Source organism: Thunnus maccoyii, chromosome 2, assembly GCF_910596095.1.
Source record: "Thunnus maccoyii chromosome 2, fThuMac1.1, whole genome shotgun sequence".
NCBI lineage: Eukaryota > Metazoa > Chordata > Actinopteri > Scombriformes > Scombridae > Thunnus > Thunnus maccoyii.
The window spans coordinates 20,227,127-20,243,293 of record NC_056534.1 but is presented as its reverse complement, the minus strand read 5'-3'; the positions used below and the strand labels follow the sequence as shown (position 1 = coordinate 20,243,293).

The following is a 16,167-nucleotide window of genomic DNA, read 5'->3' as shown; positions in this document are numbered from 1 at the left end:
AAAAAAAAACATTTGTAAACCATTGTAAAGCTTTACTCATATTGAGGTCCCTCTTTACTCACCTTATATGGATATTGAATTTTGTTGAACATAGACTGTTTGGGTCTTGATATTTAGAGAAGAAAAAATAGATCTACAAATGATTGCACCTTCACAAGGAAAAAACTCATGGATGCTACATATGAAATTTCAAGTTGTGGTCTAACATAATGTATTGGGAGACAGCTTCCAACATTTTTAAAGTGGATTTACAGCCTTTATTATAGCTACCTTCAGTTTTTGAAATGAAATTACTTATCTTTTTTAAAATTATCATGTGTTGCACATGTCAATATGTGCGATAACAAAAAACACTGTCAGGGCAGCATCTCACAAAAATAACCAATGAAGTTGTCAGCCCTCACAAATAAGTGTATATCACTTTTTTAATGAAGCACAGCAGCAAAATACAGACATGTTTCAGTTCTAGACTTTCCTCAGCATTACTGAAACAATTGTGGGTGTGACCCCTATTAAACAGCAGCCAGGAACCTGCTGGTGATTACTTATCTTGCAAGGCAGCTGGATTCGCTAGATCATGACATCACAAGAGAATCCATCTTGTCAGGCTTCAAGTTATGCACTTGTATCCATACCATTGGTGGTTCGGACCAATTGACGTCATGAATCCAGCTGTCTCGCAAAGTAAGACGGTGATAGACAGTGATAGACAGATGGTTCATCCAATCACCTGCCGAATATTTTTTGCCCTGCCCTTTTCCAAACACTTTCCATGGAAGACTTCAGAGATGGTTGGTTCTGTGTAATAAACCATCTGGCGCATCAGGTTAGGTGATTACAACCAACTGCTATAAATCATCCAAACATGCATCATCAAAAAATAAGTACTAATAACAAAAATAATAATAAGAAAATTTAAGACAATTTAAGCCATCCAAGGAGATATATCACATTATATATCAACAATATCTCAATATATCATACATGTGATAGTAACAGCAAAATAAGTGACCAATAGATTTACATGTTAATGATAAAAATGCCTGTATGTACATATGTAGACCAATCATGTGCAAACACAATTACATATACATAAGAAAATTAGTAACAAGAAAAAAATCTATCTAATAACTAATGGTATGAAAACAGCAAAATAAGTGCTCGATTTACATACTGAATATTCTGTGACTCCAACACTCAGATAAGAGACCAATAGGTTTATACAAAAATGTATGTATGAAGACCAATCATGTGCAAAACCTCCATAGAACATAAAAATGCATATACATCAATAATTCACATATTCATAAAAAACAAGACACCAGAGTTCACACAATGCTGATTAAGCCTATAACTGCCTGATAAATCTCTCGTATTTGCCATTATACAGATTTTTTAATCTGATGCTGGGGGCAACATTCTTGTGCTAGTTAGATGAATGCATACTGTGCATGCTGTAAGGGCAGAGCATGCGATCCAGACTTCTGCTGTCTGAGTGGCTAGTTTCCAGTTAGTTCTTGGCTAACTTGAATGGGGACAAAATAATTTAATTGTGTGGCTCTTCTAGACTTTCAAATGTTTGGACCAAATGGATCAAATTCTGACGGTGAAACAATTCATTTTGCGGGGGTTGCCTGATGCTCAAAAAAATGTATCCACTGTTTTTTAGCCACAACAGTAGCAACAGAGTAGTCTGCAGTGGAGCCCATGATGTAAGCAAGTGTCGATAGTGTTTTTGTAATTACTCTCGTTGCCAGGGGGAAGAGACAAAAGTCCCACAGTTGGGCTTTAACTGTATGAATACATGATATTTTTGAAGGTATATCAACTGTGTACCATCTGTAACAATTATTGCATTGATTGATCCAACTATACTTAGAACAGCCCTTGCTTGTGGGTTGTCTTGTTGAACTGTGGAGTGGCTTAGGCCATGCAGTGAGGGTTCATGTTCAGGCTAGTTGAAAGGCTCCTACAGAAAGGCGTGGTTGGTCCTACCTGTCTCAGTACTGCTGTTAACCCCTCTTCATATAACTGCTAAGCTTAATACAAGTCCTTCTCTACAGTTAGGAGTTGGCAGACCACTATACCAACATATGTAATTTATTCATGTCTACATAATTACAAATATATAGTTATATATACTATATATAGTATAGGATAGTTGCTAGTAATTACTTTCAAATAATGTTTATATAAAGTAATGATTATTAAAATTAAAGTAATGATTATTAAAATCATTTTCACATGATCCTATTTTTTGTACAGTATAAAACCAATATTTACCAGGAATTTACTGTAAATAGATGAGATAATCACATACAATTAAAGCCTAAAACTCTCAAGATACCATTAATGGGTGTTAAAGGAGGGTCATTTGAATATAATTTTACATAACTTTTTTGTGTTTTACATCAAGAAATCTGTGCTTTGATGTGATATTCTTAAGGATAAATTGGATAATTCTATGAATTTACAAAAAAATACTGTATAAAACAAGCCTTTATTTAAATTAGGTAATTTTAAGGTATTTCTTCAATGTTTTTCTTTGTCTGTGCAGACTTATACATTTGTTTAACATTCTAGCAATATTTTATGATGAATTTTTATTTTTATTTTACAATAGTAGAACTGTAAAAATACAGATAAGGTCTACAGTAAATATCTGTATTTTTAAAAAAATTCTCTGTAGGATAACAAAAGGTTTTTTTACTGTTATTTGACGGCAACTTTTGCTGCCAGACTTTCTAACGTTTTTTTACAATTTTTTTTTTTTTTTTTACATCTTTTTTACATTTAATTTAAAGTTTTGCTGTAAAAAAAAAATGAAAGTTGCCTTAATTTTACATTCAGTAATAGGATGTGTATTTTTTGTATTTTTACATAGGATTCAATGTAATTTAACATTCAAGACCTCCATCCTGTTAAAAAACTATAATATTCCATTATTTTAATTTACAGATTACAGCTTTTATTTTATGGTGAATATTTTTAATAAAAATAATTTACTGTGTTTTTATGGCATTTACACTTAATGTAGAAAAAAAAACTGTAAAATAATACAGAAAATTTCTTTGAAATAACTTTTTTTTTCACAGTGTGGGCAGTGACCTGTATACTCATTAGATATTTGCTGATGTGAGCCGACAGTGAGAGCTGAAATCTTGTCCCAGGCAGCAGCAGACTGCCCTTCTAGTGGCCTAGGAGGATTACTGGGAAAGGGTGAGAGTGGAGCTGGGAGCTGTGATTTCAGAACTGGACAGTTCCCATGCAGGGGAACAATACAACAAACACACAGAGCCCAACGTAGTTTCAATGCACTTCATGCCATGTTTAGACATGTGGTTCAACTTTTTTATTGATGCTGTAGATTACATCCACCTTTTATGTTTAACTAAAGCATGAGTCATGATGATTTCATGCATGAACGAATGTAGGATGTATCATGAATTCCTATTGCTCACCATTAACAAATGATCAAGTCAATATGACTTTATGCATTAGTTTACATTTACTACATATGCAGTTAATCGTTTTAATTCACAATTACCTCATACATTGATTTTTATACCCTGTGGTGGCATGCAGCAACATGTATGTTTTCATGTGACTACTAGTGTGATAAAAGAAAAAAGCAGCTTCATAGAGGCTGATTAAATGAATGGGTATAAAAGGAACTTTTCCATAACTAGAGTTCAGCCAATTTGGTGGCATATCAATTGGCCTTATGTATGAAGTGTGAATTAACCTTCATTAATTAACTTAATCTATTATGTTTTATCTAATCACATACAACAGGAATTAGCTAATAGCCAATCAGATAAATTGACAGTCTGATGGACATTTATCATCCCAGTTAGGGGAGAGTCTATTTTAAGAGGGCGGGCCGTGAAGTTGTCGTGTTGTTTATGGACCAGAGACGTGAGAGCTTGACCACAGTCAGTGTGCGTCTCTGGTTTCGCAGAGCTGCGTGGAGAGGAATGGATCACAACAGGGAACACAGTCACAACTTTTAAATTCAGGAGGACAATTCACTTTAATATCGTGAAGAAATCTGCTCGTTTAGTTACCAAGTAAGGTTTCTTTATGTTGTTTGAGTGATTGTTGCTTTGGCGCAGGTTTAGTGTTGGGATTTGACTTGACTTGAGCTTCAGAGTTCCTGTGCTCGCGCAGTGTCAGTGTCCGTATGTGCAGGACGAAGCAAAGACTCAAAGTTCAAATGCGAGGCTATGAATAATTACAGCTGTCCCAGTGTAAAAACGGATTTAATATTACCTATCCATATTTTCCTGTCAAATTATACATCTTAGCTCTGCATGTTCCTGCGTTTATTTGCCACTTTGTTCAGTGTAATTGTATGTTATTGCCATGGACAGTACCAGTCAAAAGTTTTGATACACTTTCCCATTCACTTGAATGAGAGATTGTATCCAATCGTTTGACTGATACTGTATATTAATATCTTATGATTCTTTTAGATGTTCACTCATATTGAGTAGAACGGGTTTTACTGATGTTTCCCTATCAAAATTCTTTCTCCTTTCAAAGGGGAGGTATCATGTTTTAGGTGTATCATATTTTAGGTGTAAATTTCTCTGACAGGGAGTTCACAGAGTCCTCTGCCTGTTGCTATTCTGAGACTTATTAGAAATTACCTTGAATATTTTGCTGCAGTTTATGGTTGTCCTTAGATACATGTTATATTAATACATACTTCTTTTTATTCCAGGACAGATGGAGAAGGATTTCCCACCAACACCGACTGCTTTCAACACCCAGAAGTCATGCCCTGTCTTGGATGGGCCCTCTCCTCCCTACCCAGTACAGACTCCTCCTTCACCCATCTCCAATAACCACTCTACTCCTCCCTCTCAGCCTGCCAAAGCTCCATCCTCCACAAAAAACACCACAGAACCCACTAAACTGTCTTATTCCTCCCCACCATCCACTCACACCATCTCTAAACCGATGGATTCACCTCCTTCTTTAGGTGGCTCAAAACCTTTATCTCCTGCTGTGTCCTCTAAATCCCTGTCTACAGCTGTTTCCTCTGCACTCCCATCTCCTGCTGATAACAAAACACCATTTACTACTCCTCAAGTCTCCAACCTCACTTCTGCAACCAGTTTAGCCTGTAACACTCCTACAGATTCCCATCCAGCTTCCCCCACCACTGCTTCCACTACAGCTCCCTCCACTTCTTCCACCGCCCCCATGAAACTCACCTTTGCCTCCATGGCCAAACGGGTCATATTACAGGAAAGACTCAGAAAAGCAGAGGAGGAGGATGCCAATGACGAAGAGGATGGTAAGAATGCCTTCATTTTGAGTTTAGGACTCAATGACACATTCTGAGTTTTAATGGCCCTGAGAGATGAAGTCACAGACCACAGACTCTTCGCTGTGTTGAGATGATAAGCCTTGTGCCATGTTTTGGAATGTCTTTCCATATGTAGCAGAGTAACCTATCCCTGAGCTTAACATCTTTCTTAGCCAGAATGGAGAACTACTTTTAGCTAACTTTGTTTTCTCATATTTTGTATGTACTTTGGGCTGCTATTTCAATTCCTGCTTGTTCGGCAGTGCTCAGTGCCTGTTTTGTGTGTAAGGAATAAGAGCTGGTCATCTGGATTGACAAGTGAAGAGTAGTGAACATGCAAATCTACAGTTTTGCAGCTACTTGTCTTTCCTATTTCCATATATGCAACACATACCAGGGTATGCTTTGCTTGCAAAACACGTTGAGTTTGAACTAAGTTCAAAAACTAAACACATTTTAGAATTATTTGTATATACATTTTTGAGAGAAACTGATATTAATTACCAATTTAAACTTTGTGATATTTTATTGTCATATATAAGAGCCTGCCTCACTGTCAGGCAAAGATGCTGAACCCCTTTGCTTAAAAGATACTGGGAAGACAGTAACTGTAATGAAACTTTATTCAATCGACAAGTATTAGTGTGACATAAGCGCTCGGCACAGTGTTGATGGAGCTCTGGGGTCTCGTCACTGGATATCTGCATAGACAGACAGTTTTAAAACGCACACACTCTCACTTCTACTCCACCTCTGATTTCGTCTTATGCTCATGTTACCAGACATATGTCTGGTGGGATTCGTTCATCACTGACAGTGAGTACATTATGTGTAAAAACAAGCACTGAGTCACAATGCTCCTGTACCTGTATCTAACTATGTATAACCATAAAGTTATATAGCTATACACGTTTAGCAGCAAGGGCATTATGTTATAAGTTTTTTCAGACAGTAGTTTTTGATTGATTGAGATTGACATATGTACATGTAAGGCATCTCCTCTCCTCTCCTCGCCTTTCCTACAGATGAAGAACCAGAGGAAGATTTATCCTTCCAGCAGATGGAGGAGAAGGCCAATGCTGGTGATGCCAGAGCTCAAGCCCGGGTGACTGAGAGCACATGCACACAGCCTGACTCTTGGCATTGTTTTCCATCTTGCTGGTTCACTCCGTCTGGTTGTGAGCATGTGTCTATTTTTGTCCACTCGGAAGATGATCCCAGGCTTTCAATATGATGTGCAAGATACTGTCACACATACAAAATATGGTTACTACTTCATAATAAGCCTGTGATTTACAGTGGGATTGTGTTGTATGAATCAGGGGCCAATAAAATACTTATTTTATTTATGTTAATGCAGGTACAGTGGAAGAAAACAAGACTATGTGGCACAAGGGAGTAACAAGTGGGCATTTTGGAGGAATGGAGAAATACTTAACCTTGTTAAGTCCACTATAAGTACATAAATGATTGACCCTCAAGTTCCTCATTATTCCAAGATTTGTACCCCTTTCTTTTGAGCTTCCTACCTCAAAACTATATTGTTGTGCCCAACGACTGGTGAGTAACCCTGTAACGTAACCCAGTATTTTATATGCTCTTCAATAACCATGCTATCTGAGTTTCCCAAATCCCCAAAAACCTACAGTTTTGGTAGCAAATCACAACTGTGAAATATGTATGTTACAGTATATCATATTATTTTAGGTTGCACAGAATAACAATTTTTCCCAAGCTTCAGTATTTCCTAGTACTGTACACCCCATCCATACCCAATATTTACAGAGATTCTTAGAGTATGATTTGTTTCTCCATTTCTCCAAAATGCCCAATTGTTACTTCCTTGTTTGTTCAACCTTGTTTTCTTCTAGTGCATATACATTTAGATATCAATAGCAACAAAACAAATTAGACTATAAACCGTGGGCTGTATTATAGTGTTACCCAAAACATTACAAACACTATTACAGTGTATTGCAGCATTCCTCTAAATTTTAACAAATAATAATGAAACATTCACATTATCTTTACTACTTGTTCTCTACCAACACATACAAATGTAAGAAACGGTTATGGCAGAAGTAGAAGGGGGGCTAGAGGTGGAAGATGAGACCAGACGTTGCACTCAAGACCCATCGACTCTGAAAGGGTAAATTCCTTAGAGGCTGATTATGTGGCTTTAACTTGCTATATGTTGTGTATTTGGACACACAAAGCACCTAAATCACCTGTGTAAGTGAACATGTCTAAACATGTGACCCTATCAGCGCAGGGGTTGGATATACTGTTATACAAAGGGAATCAGTGTTTATTATACATGCTAATAAAGCAGGTTCATGATATTTTTTTATTGTATTTAACATAGACACAGACAGGAGTATACTAATTCAGAGCTTCAGTTTAAGATCCGATCATCTCACTCCCCCCTCCAAACACATTTGATAGTAACTGAGAGAGAAGGAAGTTATGAAATGACAGTTAAGATTAGAAAACGGTCACTTGATATGCTCCTGGGGCCTCTGCTAACTGCAGTTATCTGTGCAGTTAACTGTGACAGAGACACTGATGGCTACAGGAACAGGGAATTATAGGTTCTATCTGTTCAGTAGTCATCTGTTGTCAGTGGGTTCCATATGCCTCACTGTGTTTGCATTGAAACAACTTTTTTTTAACCAAAGAAATAGTCCCTATAAAACCTGTGTGTTTTGTGGATTATCCAAAATAATGGGAACACTATTGAAAAAAAATTGCTTTTGAATTTACACAAATAATTATCACAAATATTATTACATTTTATTGAGTTGGAAACAGAAATCTGAGCAGTGGGTATCTCAAAACCTAGGAAAATGTCAATCTTTTATAAAGTAATAAGTTAAATGGGCGATTAAGTAATTATCTCAGTTCATGTAATAATGTGAATCTTATATGTATATATAATTTACTATTATTTTGCAAAGTAGTTTATGTTATATTCTAAATACATGCATACAATATAGTACATTCCACTGAACTTTATGTCTGGTTGTACTTAGTTAGACCAAGGCCACACAAGCTGAATTAATCTCCTCTCCTTTACCTTTCTTCTGTTTTTCAGCTGGGTCAGCACTACTTGGCTCTTGCTAAAGAGAAGGATACAGAGGAAAATAATTGTGTGGCTGTGAAATGGCTTGTTAAAGCAGCGAAACAGGGAAGAAAAGGCGCAGCCAGAGTACTACAGCGCTGTTGGATCCAGAACAAAGGTTAATGTCACAGAATACCTATACGTGCACATGCATCTCCATGTTTGTGTGTATTTATGTTTTTTGTGTCTTAAACCTTTTCTTGTCTGTCATCCACTGCTAGGAATAACTCCAGAGAATGAGGCAGATGTGCGGAAGTTAGCGACAGAGACTAAGTTTGAGCAGACGGTGCGTAAAGCAGCCATGATGATGTACTGGAAGCTCAATCCAGAGAGGAAGAAGAAGGTGGCAATGTCTGAGATGCTAGAAAATGTCGGCCAGGTCAACGGCATGCAGGGTATGATACGACCACACAATCACAGACATGTGGATAAAAACACTATTAATACCATGTCAAGTATCCTTGAATTGTGGCAACAATCTTGCCTGATGTGCGACAGGCTGCCCAGAATGCTGTAGCATGTTGTCATATGATAGTAGCCATTGCTGTGAAATATATCATGTATCCCTCTTTGTGATATAAGCATTTGCAGCTGTCATGCTGAAGAATATCACATTACATGCGGGCATTCAGGGTGATGTTTGTAACTCACTGGTGCTGTGTTCGTTCCTCACCAATAGGTGGCAATGCAAGCAGGATTCCTGTCCCAACCTCAAACCAGACACAGAAAATATTGGAGAGCATGGTCAGCAAAGAGTGTAAGTGTCCAGAAAGAAACACACAGAGAATATAGTTTATCCTCTGTTATAATCACCTGCTTTATGTCTTCTCAGCCAAACAGCTGGTGGACCTGGATGACTTTGTTGAGATGACTAAAAACTATGCACAGGGTATTGTCCCCTCTGCACCTCAAAGTGGTAGCCAGGTCACAGCCAAGACTGAAAGCCCTGGACTTGCTTGTGACAGCAGTGGAGAGGTAAAAGACCCAGTTAGAATAAAAATAAATAAATAAATGCAAATTTGTTATCATTAGAACACAGCCATGTATATTCTAAATTAAAATAATTCAAGATACTGCATATGTGTGTGTGTGCGTGTGTGTGTGTGTGTGTTTAGAGGCGCAAGGCTGAGCTGGGCCCTTCAGGAGGAAAGAGGGCCAACAAAAGTGCTTGGTGTTTTGGCCAAAGTGGGATGATGCTGCACAGGAAGCAGAGTAGGGCCATAACAACAGCCATGATCATGAAATCACGCTTAATGGTATCTTATTTTGTCTTGTGCCACATGTCATTGTGTTTTCACATATTCATCAAAACTAGTGAATGTAATTTGTCAGTGTTTTTACTCTTGTTCAGTCATCTCAATATAAGTCTCTTTTTTTAACTTAGTTAATAGGGCTGCAACTAACGATTATTTTCATCATTGATTAATCTGTCGATTATTTTCTCGATTTGTCAATTAATTATTTAGTTAATGAAATGTTAAAATATAGTGAAATGATGACATTCACAATATCTCAGAGGTCTTGTTTGTCTTGTCTGAATAGCAGTCTGAAATGTTAAGATATTCAATTAACTATCGGAAAATCTTCACATTTGAGATGCTGCAATCACTTGTTGCAGCTCTAAATGGTAATGTCTCCAGTCCCTCTCCATATGTGTCTCTCTTCAATTCAGATGCTGCAATACCCGTTGCGTACCATGATTGAGATGAAGGAGCACCTGGTCGACTGGGCATCGCGGGCCGGTGTCCAATGGCTGAGCACAATTATCCCTACGCATCACGTCAACGCGCTCATCTTCTTCTTCATCATCAGCAACCTGACAGTTGATTTGTTTGCATTTGTCATCCCTCTGCTTGTCTTCTACCTCTCCTTCATCTCCATGATTATTTGCACTCTGCGTGTTTTTCAGAGCAGCAAGGTTAGTGTGCTTTTTTTACTTAAGCGTTTTCTTTCCAACATGAATAGTGTGGATATTACATTCAAAAGTTGTTTTCTAATGCAGAATATGTTGCTACTTTTCCCTCTTTCCTTTCAAGATTGTTTGTTTTGTGCACTTGGTTTTTACTTTCACTTTACCACAATTTGATAAACCTTTTTCTGTCACTAAACTATTCCAAACTATAAACACGGTTTGGTGGTTGAAATGCTTTTTATACATTTTATTCTAATCTCCCAGCAATTTTTGACTCTTCCTTCCCCTTCTTTTTTCCAGTCTTGGGAGAACTTTAGAGCCCTGACATCTCTGCTGACACGTTTCGAACCTGGCCTAGATGTGGAGCAGGCAGAGACCAACTTTGGCTGGAATAATCTTGAGCCATACCTCTATTTTATTGTCTCTGTCTTCTTCGTCATTTTCTCCTTCCCTGTAGCTGACAAGGGCTGGATCCCCTGTTCTGAGCTCTCCACAGTGGCCATCTTCTTTACTGCTATCAGCTACCTGAGCCTCAGCCCCACCGCTACGACGTACGCACGCAAAGCAATGATCATAGAGGTCAGAGGGGACACAACACCGACACAATTCGTGCTGAAAAGATCATGTTGTAACCTAATAATTACAAATTTGATTAATGTGTGCTGTGTAAATATCAAGTTGCACAAACATTTGTTAAAATAGGCCATGCATTACAGAAGTACTTGTGTGAAACTTCAACATCCAAGATTTTGGTGTGGGACTTTTTGTAAATATACATATCTCTATTTTTTATTATTATCATAAGAGAATAACAAATAAAAGCCAAATGCATTTGACAAGAAGTTAACATACACATGAACTGTATTTGCTGGGCTAAAACATGCTTAAACGGTTTTTAATCAGCCACACAGGCAGTAAAATAATTTTTTTTCTCCCGTATAATGACTACTATTTGACTATTATTTTTTTATTTATTTTCAAATATGTTGTTAATGTTAAGCTTTATTTATTCAGAAAATCTCATTGAAATCAGAATCTTTTTTGCCATATACACAATAAGATAAATAAGGTTTATTCACATCACAATCAAAAAACATCATGATACACACAGACACACTAATTATAACAATCACAAACACTATGAAAAATGTCAGATAGTACTAAAAAAATTAAAAATCAAAAATTTCCCTCAAAGTTTATCAGGTATGTACTTCTTTTTAAATCCAGGTAACATCATCTCTATGTAGCCTGACCCAGTTCCTGCCAAGGTCCATGACAGTGCTTTGTTTTCTGGGACGCACCTTCGCCACACTACCACTAGGGGAGTCAGTGGAGCTGAAGCTCAGCATCCCCTGCCTGCTGTATATCTACCTGTTCTATCTGTTCTTCAGGTAAGCAGGGGCATTTGGGCATCTGTGATTCACTGCAATTCTTAAATTGTTTATTCTCTGGCCTGTTTTGTTACTTTATGTGTGTTCATTGATTCATAAGAATTTAAAACCCATCTACTGTTTTGTGTCAGTGTTTTTAAATCCATTTCAACACATTTTAGAATTAAGATTAATAGAAGATTATGCCCTCTAAATAATTTATTATTTGTCCCCTTTCTTCCTTTCTTTCTCCACCTTTAGTATGGCCAAGATGCGTGGTTTCCGGGGAACTTACTGCTTCCTGGTGCCATACCTTGTGTGCTTCATGTGGTGTGAGTTCTCGGTGGTGCTCCTTCAGAATTCCAATGCTGTAGGTCTGATCCGCACCTGTGTGGCCTACTTCCTCTTCCTGTTTGCTCTGCCTGTTTTGGCTTTGGGCCTTGCTACCATGCTCTTCATCCAGCTCTGCAAGTGGTTCCTCGAACTCGAGCTGACCAAGATGATTGTAACCCTGGTTGTATGTGCGATCCCTGTCACCCTGCGGCTCTGGACACGGTTTAGCATGTCTATTCTGGATGTCTTCCGCTCACTGACGTCTCGCGGCCCTGTCAAGCTCATCTTACTCTGTATCTCCATGGTGGTCCTGTTCTTCTCTATTTATGTGTATCATGCAGAGGGACAGAAAGTCTATAACTCCACCCTGACTTGGAACCGATACAGTCAGGTGTGCGGGCCCCCTTCCTGGAAAGTTAAAGGCACAGCCCAGACACAGATTTTCTGTAGCCACCTGCAGGGACACAGAGTCACCTGGATTGGTCGCTTCAAGCATGTCCGTGTGGCTGAGACAGAGAATGGGGCGCAGTCGGTCATCAACATGCTGCCAGTGTTTATGGGAGACTGGCTGCGCTGCCTGTATGGAGAGACGTATCCTAAATGTGAGCCAAAGAATGCCACAGTCGCAAACCTAACAGCTGCCAATTTGGCAGCCAACTCTGCATCGGCTACAGTCTCACTGCCTGTACTGCCACAAATGCAAGAAGAGGAAGAGTTGTGTGAGATGAAGGCTCTGGCCAAACACACCTGCCATGTCAAACGTTTCGACAGCTTCCGCTTTGAGGTGACAATAGGGATGGTCAAGGATGGAAATGTAGAGGCAGAGGACCCAGCCAGTGATATTGTCCTAAAGGCCAGTCATGAGTTCCGGCAGGTCCTGCTTAACTTGAACCCTGGTAATATAGTGGACTTCAGCACCGAGCTGGAGGGTCGTCTAGGATCCAAATCTCCAGCCTTCGAGTTGAAGGCAATCCACTGTCTGGATTGTGTTGCTTCACCGTTTACTGACGGCAGGCAGGTGAAGATAGAGAGAGACTGGAGATGCACCACAATGAATGCACTAAAGTTTGCATTCGATTTTTTCTTTTCTCCTTTCCTGTCTGCAAAAATCACTGCCAGAGAAGAAAGACATCAGCAAGACACATAGAAAGACACTTAACGGAGACAACAGCACAAAATACACAACTGACAAAGTTCATAAAGGCATGGGTGTAGATTTGGGTATGGACAGTAAGGACATGTCCCTACCTACCAATATCAAGGTGTTGCTGAATTGTCCCTACCAATATTTTTACCGATCTCATACAGTCTAGCCACTTCAACTCCACATAATGTTTACGGTAAGATCTCTGCAGAGTTCTCAGGTTTGTGTATTATCTGCAAAAAAGTGTGCTATTATGATAAAGAGTGAAAGAGCAAGACATGGGGGACACTCAACCTGATGATCTGGCAACCCTCAACTTCAAGCTGTACACATTGACTAGCAGCAGCCCGCCAGCAGCAACAGCAGTAGTGGAGTCGATGAGGTGGAGAATCTGAAGCAGTTAGGATTTATAGTTTAAACGTTCCAAACATCAAACAATTGAAAACGACTTCAGTGGACAAAACTAAGATTATTTGATATATATTTAATTTCATTTTAGGTGTTGTTGGCTAATTTGTGATTATTGCTCAGACATGCTGTTTAATTTAACAACTTCATTAGCCTACTGTTGGTGAAAATTCCTCCCAAAAGCAAATTAAGACTTAAGGTCCTTTTTAAAGAAGAAAAAAAATGTCAATAACAGTTGAGCTTAGTTAACACTGAATGTTCTCTAATCAGTCCAAACATTAATCTTTGAAATTAATGGGAGAAATATTTACTATTTAATGCAATATCTCCCCTTTTTCATGAGTGGATCAAGAACAGAGTTAGTATTGCATATGTGTCCTTAAGACATGAACATTATTTATAAGCTAATTTAGCCATTGCTTGTCCAACTGATTTGTTTGTGACTGTCAGGCATCATTTCATTATGAAAGTACTGTCAGCAGCAGCCTGAGCAGCGCAGAGACATACAGACAGGTGAGCTCTGATGTTATAGTGAAAGATCTAGCCATAAGTTCAGGAGATGAATGAAAAATAATACAAATCTCAGGTGAGGTTTGAAAACTTTACAGCAGCTAGTTACTGAGCAGCACATTACCTACAGGTTTCTATACATTTATTGTATTTTAACATATATTGTGACAGTCTATGATATGTCATTTTTAAATATTAATTTTGGTCTCAAATTAATAGTTAAGTAGTCTATCAATAAAATGTAAATATCAGAGAAAAGATCATTATAGAAGTCCGGTTTCAGGCAAGTCACTTAATGCATATTCAGTAAAGTAAACATTTTGTAGAGTCAGCCTCTTTATGTGTGTATGTGTGTGTGCACATGTGCTTATGAAAGAGAAAAGAGTGATAGAGAGCAAGTACACATACACAATTATTTTGGCAATCCGAAAAAAAGAGTCCCTACCAAAGTTAGAACCAAACGTATGCCCTTACATAAAGGTTACTGTAAAACTGAAGTAATACATTTTTTCAGGAAGACACCTTGTATTTTTCTTATGATGTGACTATCATGTTACTGAAGTATTGTTAAGTATTGTTAATTGTATTAAAAATGAATCTAAAGCTTATTTCTTATTTCATGCTGATATTATCTAGAAAATGATTTCATATTTTGGATAGTATGTCTTGTTAATGCATGAGTTTACACTTAAAGTGATACTAATTTTATTGTTTCTGTTTAGGTACCTCTAAAGTAGTTCAAGAATAGTTAGACACCAACTTTGACTAGAATAAAAAATCATCCTTCTTCCGGGGTCACAGATTTTAAATTTGCCAGTTTCCAACATTGTTATAAGAACTACACAAAAGCCTGTAATTTGATGGCACCACATTATATGCAGAGAAGGTAACACGTGCTGACCACTTCTGAATAACTATAGAGGTACTGTACATCCATTAACAATAAAATATTCATTTATATTCATATAAATGTATTCATATACCAGAGTGAACTTTACTTTAAAGCAATGTTGTTGCTGCTTTTGTATTAATTGTACAGTTGTGTACATGTTTGCATGTAAATGTGTGTTGTGTGTGTTTACATGAGTACATTTTTACAATATGTACATTAACATTTATTTATAGGTTGTGTGGCAGACTATATATTCTGGATCTGTTTGCTAATTATTTCTTGCCTTGTGGTCTTAACATGTTCTGGTCTTAATCTTTTTTTTTCAGTTAGTGATCAGATTTTCTTGTGCCTAATGGTTTAATTCACATAAAATGTCAAACATTTAGAAACCCAAAATAGCCCTTTGAACTATTTGTTTTGCTCTCAATAACGCTGTTAATGGTAGGCTCATAAACCTGTCAAAGTATGCAGCTGTAGTCTCGCTATCAGTTTCTATTACACACGTAGACCAAAATACCATATCAAAGATGTCATAGCTGATGATAGGTCTTACTATTTATGGTGTCTGGCCAAACCATTCAGTAATGCATTAAGTAGCCTGGAGGATGTGTTATAAATGTGTGTTTTTTGTTTTTTAATATAATTTACATCACAGCCTAGGGTGAGTGATCCATTGAGAAAAACAACATAAAACAAAACTATGATCACATTTATTCCTAGATTTTAAGAGTAACAAAAACATTTGACAGTGTTCATTCCGTAGACATAGAGTGCCAATCATAGAAATATTTGAAACTATTGGTTTTGCTTTACAGCAAAGTGTGCCTTTACATTGCTCCAATGTTAAAGTAATGTTGTCACATTTATGATGACAAAATACTGTTAAGTCACACTTTTTAATTTGGCTTTTATTGAACTGCTGTAGAACGACTGATCTGCATATAATACTTGCAGTGCAATGAAAAGCCTCACAAGTGAACACTGTTATGATGTAACCTCTAGTTACGGGTGAATGCCAGTCGCTGATGTCAAGCCTGTGCACTGTGAATTTGAATGCCTTCTTTATGCAGTGATGGAGTTTATGGGAGTGTGCAATGACTATTAAAGTGCTTTTGAACAAAACTTTTTTGGTCATGTTATTCAGATTCATGTTTTGAAAG

General features: G+C 37.6%; 1 protein-coding gene across 1 annotated transcript; it reads left to right on the top strand.

The window, feature by feature from the left end:
• Positions 1–3,926: 3,926 nt before the first annotated feature.
• Positions 3,927–16,110, top strand: wfs1a (Wolfram syndrome 1a (wolframin)). The gene is made up of 12 exons (XM_042424664.1): positions 3,927–4,070; positions 4,727–5,305; positions 6,343–6,422; positions 8,412–8,556; positions 8,660–8,833; positions 9,118–9,195; positions 9,271–9,413; positions 9,554–9,694; positions 10,111–10,356; positions 10,651–10,929; positions 11,578–11,741; positions 11,982–16,110. Exons 2-12 carry the CDS (start codon positions 4,732–4,734, stop codon positions 13,198–13,200), a joined length of 3,243 nt encoding a protein of 1,080 aa, XP_042280598.1. The 5' UTR covers positions 3,927–4,070; positions 4,727–4,731; the 3' UTR covers positions 13,201–16,110.
• The last annotated feature ends 57 nt before the right edge of the window (positions 16,111–16,167 follow it).

What these genes read in the sequence shown, in the direction of transcription:
- wfs1a (XM_042424664.1), top strand. Translation starts at nt 4,732, where the DNA reads ATGGAGAAGGATTTCCCACCAACACCGACTGCTTTCAACACCCAGAAG. An exon ending in ATGCCAGAGCTCAAGCCCGG is followed by an intron (nt 6,423 to 8,411) that starts GTGACTGAGAGC and finishes TCTGTTTTTCAG; the next exon opens with CTGGGTCAGCACTACTTGGC. An exon ending in CCAGGTCAACGGCATGCAGG is followed by an intron (nt 8,834 to 9,117) that starts GTATGATACGAC and finishes CCTCACCAATAG; the next exon opens with GTGGCAATGCAAGCAGGATT.